The sequence below is a fragment of the Lucilia cuprina genome, chromosome 5 (genome assembly GCF_022045245.1).
Source record: "Lucilia cuprina isolate Lc7/37 chromosome 5, ASM2204524v1, whole genome shotgun sequence".
Taxonomy (NCBI): domain Eukaryota; kingdom Metazoa; phylum Arthropoda; class Insecta; order Diptera; family Calliphoridae; genus Lucilia; species Lucilia cuprina.
Window position 1 is genome coordinate 41,084,278 of NC_060953.1, and position 5,969 is coordinate 41,090,246.

Below are 5,969 nucleotides of genomic sequence, written 5' to 3' on the forward strand. Positions count from 1 at the left end.
TATCTATCTATCTATCTATCTGTCTATCTATTCTATCTATCTATCTATCTATCTATCTATCTATCTATCTATCTATCTATCTATCTATCTATCTATCTATCTATCTATCTATCTATCTATCTATAGCTTAAAATTTTCACTAACTTGACTTTATTTTCTTCAGTTTTTCCCCAAAATTTGTTATGTCAATTTCGACCTAAAAACTTTATTTAATATGTTTCACTAGTGTGAACGCTTTATAAAAAAGTGGTCACAATTTTTTTAAAAATTTTGTAATTGTTTTTTTGTTCTCTCTATCTAGTTTTAAGTTAATCTAATGCTATTTAAAATGTCTCTATGTATTTAGTTGTTGTTTTTTCCAATCTTTTTCTAATATTTGTTTTTGTTAGTTTTTTGCAAATGTCAACCATAACTGAACACAATCAATAATTGCAATTAACTGGTATTAAATATATTTAGTTGGTTTTATTTAGACAATATTTTTCATAGGTCTGTCGTTAATGTTGTCTTTGAGACTGAGTTGCTGTTGTTGTCGTAGTTGTCTTTTTTAATAATAATAAAATTAATAAAAAGAAAAAAATAAAAACTAAATGTAAAACTAACCTGTCAGAGTTAACTTTAGTTTATGTTTGTTCGATTTAATGTTCATGTTTAGTTTTTCAACTGTAATTTTTTTTATTATTTGTAATAATTTTTTTATTTATGTTTTTTTAAGATTTATGTTTAAATAGCGTGTTAATTAATGTCGTTACGTAATATTTTAATCAACCCATATAAGCGAAAACAAAATACAAGGAGTTTTTTTTTCTTTATTAGAAAAAAATATGTTTTCAATTTAGAGATTACAAAAAGATAAGCGTTTTAAAGACAATTATTAATATGCAAAGACCTTTTACGGTTTAATATTGACAGTCAGGTCCGTTAGATTTGAATTTTAACGATATTTTACCTTATAATAGTAAATTTTAGCAAAAAAAACTTCTAATAACGACTAGATTTAGAACCACTAACTAATTTCTTATTAAACATAAGTTGTAGACTATTAATGTTATTGATATCGGCAACTCATTGCAAAGTAATGTATGAAATAACAACATCACTCATTGTCAAATTTGAGTTATCGAAAGAAGTTTATTCATTTTCTGAGATACAGATTTTGGTTTTTAAAAAACTTGTTGAATTTCATCATTATACTCGTATTAATAAGGTGGCAGTGTTTGCGATTGTATTCTCAGTCGAAATCAAGAACCTCCGAATTTTTCTTGACTTTGTGAGGTATTTGCGATTGTATTCTTAGTCGAAATCCAAAACCTCCGAATACTTTTTGACATCGTGTAGTATTCACGATTGTATTCTTAATCGAAATCAAAAACTTCCGTATACTTCTTGACTTCGTATAGTATTTGCGATTGTGTTCTTAGTCGAAATTAATAACCTCCGACATCTTTCTGACTTCGTGCAGTATTTGCGATTGTATTCTTAGTCTAATACAAGAACCTTCGAATACTTCTTGACTTCGTGTAGTATTTGCAATTGTATTCTTAGTCGAAATCAAGAACCTCGGAATATTTCTTGACTTATTGCAGTATTTGCGATTGTATTCTTAGTCAAATCAAAAACTTCCGAATTTTTCTTGACTTCGTGTAGTATTTGTGATTGTATTCTTTGTCGAACTCAAGAACCTCCGAATACTTATTGACTGTAGTATTTACGATTGTGTTCTTAGTCGAAATCAAGAACCTCGGAATACTTCTTGACTTATTGCAGTATTTGCGATTGTATTCTTAGTCAAATCAAAAACCTTCGAATTTTTCTTGACTTCTTGTAGTATTTGCGATTGCATTCTTAGTCGAACACAAGAACTTTTGAATTCTTCTTAACTTTGTTTAGTATTTGCGATTGTATTCTTAGTCGAAATCAAGAAACTCCGAATTCTTCTAAACTTCGTGTAAATCCTCTTTAGCTGCGCAGAGTAAACAACTAATTGTAGAACGAATAGACCCTGAAATTAACAGAAACCCATCCAGAATACTGCGATCAAATATCTTTTCTTCCCACTTGCGTAGGTAATTCCGTCAACACCACCAAATAATCATCGTACAATCACCTCCCGAATAATCATCGTTCAACGATCACTTCCCGTATAACCATCGTTCAACGATCACTTCCCGTATAACCATCGTTCAGCGTTCATCTCCCGAATAGCTATCGTACACTTAAGTAGATCATAAGTAGTTTAAGGTTACAATAATAAAGCTTTGTTCCAAATTACACATTACATTTTAAACATTTGTGTTTTCATTATACCCTACACCACTTTAGTGGGGAGGGTATATTGGGTTTGTGCTGATGTTTGTAACATGCAAAAATATTCGTCCTATACCCACCCTTATGTATACCAATCGGCTTAGAATAATTTTCTGAGTCGATTAAGCTATGTCCGTCCGTCCGTCTGGCTGGCTGTCCATGTAAACCTTGTGCGCAAGGTACAGGTCGCAATTTTCAAGCTAATTGGATGAAATTTGGCACACACGCTTCTTTTGGCCCAAGGACGAAGCCTATTGAAAATGGTTAAAATCGGTCATTATTTCGACTAGCCCCCATACAACCGTACCCCCCAAATAGGGCCTTTTGGCTTATAATTAATTTAAATGATCTATAATGTTAACAAAAGTAGTCAAAACTTAGTTCTATAGAACTTTAAATAACACTACCGATTTTTGTAATGATCGGGCTTCATTTGACCCTATCCCCCATTTGACCCCATCCCCATCAGAAAATGACTTAAAGGCCAAAATTCACTTACAAACACTAATAACACTTTTAAATTCTACATAAATAATATTGAATAAGACTTAACTCCCCCTACCAACATTTTTAAGGATAGGGCCATATTTTGCCCTACTCCCCTTTGAGCCCTTTTAAAAAATCTCTTTTTTGCCAAAAAAAAAAGTAAAACAAGTAGGAAAGTATAGTCGGGCATGGCCGACCATATGATGCCCTACACCATATCATAATGAATATTATCATAATTCCAAAATATTTAAGCCATTTATTGAAAAAAAAAACTAAAATTTCTAAATGAGGCTTTATATAGGTCAAATATGGGCCGATCCTCGGTAAATTTGGGATAAGGATATATTTCTAAATAACAGTTAGTTTTGTTGAGTTTCATTGCGATACAAATGGTTACAAGTCAATTTTAGACGTTTAAGTCATTTTTTGAAGGGGGGTTTGTATGGGGGCTAGGGTCAAATATAGGCCGATCCTAACGAAAATCTGCAGTATCATTTATACTTATATAAAACTTATTTGTGCCAATTTTTAGAGAGATAGCAGAATATTTGACGTAATTATAACATAAAAAGTTCAAATCGGGAGGTACGGTTGTATGGGGGCTAGGAGAAATAATGGACCGATTTCAACCATTTTCAATAGGCTTCGTCCTTGTACCAAAAAACATGCTTGGTCCAAATTTCATCAAATTATCTTAAAAATTGCGGCCTGTACCTTGCGCACAAGGTTTACATGGACAGCCAGCCAGCCGGACAGACAGACGGACGGACGGACGGACGGACATGTCTTAATCGACTCAAAAAATGATTCTGAATCGATCGGTATACTTTAAGGTGGGTATTGGACCAATATTTTTGTATGTTACAAACATCAGCACAAACGTATAATACCCTCCCCACTATAGTGGTGTAGGGTATAACAAACCAAATGCTTTATTTTTTTAAATAATCCCCATTTTTTACATACATACTGACTGGTGTAGGGTATCATATGGTCGGCTACGCCCGACTATGCATTCATACTTGTTTTTGAACTGATCCTGGACAGACTGAGTCATACCTCAGCCGGAAAAAATAAACTGCATTACATAGTTAATTAGTTAAATTAAAATTATAAATTAATTAAAATTATACTTAACCAAGTCTGCAAAACTAATCATGTCATAAATTTGCCCACATATAATTCCAGATTGTCTGGGGTATAGAAACTTATCATTTACAGAAATAATTTGAATTTTTTTTTATCACATTTCATTAAACATTTTATTATTTAGTGGTGGGCACTACCTTCAAAACAAATTGTGATAAAAGCACAGTGGTGTCAAATGCTTCAAAAATAATAAAATTAAACTAAATTTAATTAATATTCAGCATGCATTCCATCCGTATACAATTAAGTTACATATAAGTAAATTTGACATTGTAAATATGTTTGCTACTTAAAACAGTGTAAATAAAAAATTAAATAAATATGTATGAACATAACAATTTGTTATTAAATTTTCTTATCTACGCATGAAGTATAAACAAACTGCTATTGCCAGAACCTCAACTGTATACGTTCCATATTTTTTACAGTGGCTTTTTTTCACCACAAAAACACATTCGTTCTATTTTTATCAAGAAATTTTTTTATGTTTTTGTTTTAATTCTTTTATAAATATATGTATTTTGTTTTGTTTTTGCTTTCTCTGCGTTTCTATTACTTATTTAAATAATATATATATTTATGTATTTTTTTAATAATTTAGCTTTGTTTGATTTTTTTTAATTCTTCAACTTTAGTACATTCCCTTCTATCCGTGTGACATTAAGTGGTTTATTTGATAAAAAAATAAATAAATATTTTTTTGCTTTAGTTAATTACAAAAACAAAATTAAAACAAATCGAAATGATAAGTTTAAATCAGTTTACTACTAGTATAATACTTGCCGCTTTAACTTTAGTTACATGTGTAATACGTGCCGAGTTTCTGTTTTCGGTGTTGCATGATATTACATCGCCCAAACATTATGGAGATGGTGATATAGTGATAAATATTATATTGGTTATTAATATGGTTGTATATTTAATATTGGCCATATTTTGTTTGTTATTAATGTATGCCATAGTGCAGGTATTTTTAAATTTCTAAAAATATGTATATATGAGTTTTTTTTTATACAATGTTAACTAATTATGCCTTTTAAAGCAAAACCACCTTCTGATGATGCCCTGGTTATTTGTGGCTCTACTGAGTGTTATTTGCGAAGTGATATTTGTCATTTATATTGTGGCATCGGGTCATAAGAAAGCGGTGTTAATTTTACTAATTGGAACTGGTATATATTTTATTGTTTTTGCGAAAGATTTTTTTGGTAAATTCTTGATTTTTTTATTAGCTCTCAGTCTTTGGATTATATGGGTGATATTCTCATTTTATAAGAAACTACGTCAGGAAGCTCTTACTAATAGAGAGGAAACTATTCGTGGATATCGTTTTACAGCAGCTAATACAGTGGAAGTGTATTGAAATGATTAGATTTTAACTGATAATTCGAATAAAGTATTAGATTATAATTGAAACACATAGATAAATATATTTTTTGTAAGCGATTGTCCAGACTTTTTATTTACAAACATATTTTTCTGAATATGTAATTAATTAAACTTAACTAACAAACCAACCAAGTAACAAACTTACTAACTAACTAACTTACTAACTAACTAACTAACTAACTAACTAACTAACTAACTAACTAACTAACTAACTAACTAACTAACTAACTAACTAACTAACTAACTAACTAACTAACTAACTACCTAACTACCTACCTACCTACCTACCTACCTACCTACCTACCTAACTAATTAACTACCTACCTACCTAACTACGTACCTACCTACCTACCTAACTAACTAACTAACTAACTAACTAACTAACTAACTAACTGACTAACTAACTAACTAACTAACTAACTAACTAACTAATTAACTAACTAACTAATTAACTATCTAACTAACTAATTAACTAACTAAATCACTAACCAACCAACTAACTAACTAAAAAAGTAACTAACTATTTCACTATCTATCTATCTATATATCTATCTATCTATCTATCTATCTATCTATCTATCTATCTATCTATCTATCTATCTATCTATCTATCTATCTATCTATCTATCTATCTA

The 5,969-nt window shown here is 30.2% G+C and overlaps 1 protein-coding gene across 1 annotated transcript; it reads left to right on the top strand.

Moving 5' to 3' along the window:
* The first annotated feature begins 4,602 nt into the window (after positions 1–4,602).
* LOC111676683 lies at positions 4,603–5,391 on the top strand. Its single transcript, XM_023437654.2, has 3 exons — positions 4,603–4,912; positions 4,988–5,117; positions 5,178–5,391. Exons 1-3 carry the CDS (start codon positions 4,688–4,690, stop codon positions 5,306–5,308), a joined length of 486 nt encoding a protein of 161 aa, XP_023293422.2. The 5' UTR covers positions 4,603–4,687; the 3' UTR covers positions 5,309–5,391.
* Positions 5,392–5,969: the final 578 nt, after the last annotated feature.

Excerpts from the sequence above, each read along its gene's own strand:
- LOC111676683 (XM_023437654.2), top strand. The coding sequence starts at position 4,688 with ATGATAAGTTTAAATCAGTTTACTACTAGTATAATACTTGCCGCTTTA. Across the intron at positions 4,913-4,987 it reads TAATGTATGCCATAGTGCAG|CAAAACCACCTTCTGATGAT; the intron begins GTATTTTTAAAT and ends TGCCTTTTAAAG. Across the intron at positions 5,118-5,177 it reads AATTTTACTAATTGGAACTG|CTCTCAGTCTTTGGATTATA; the intron begins GTATATATTTTA and ends TTTTTTTATTAG.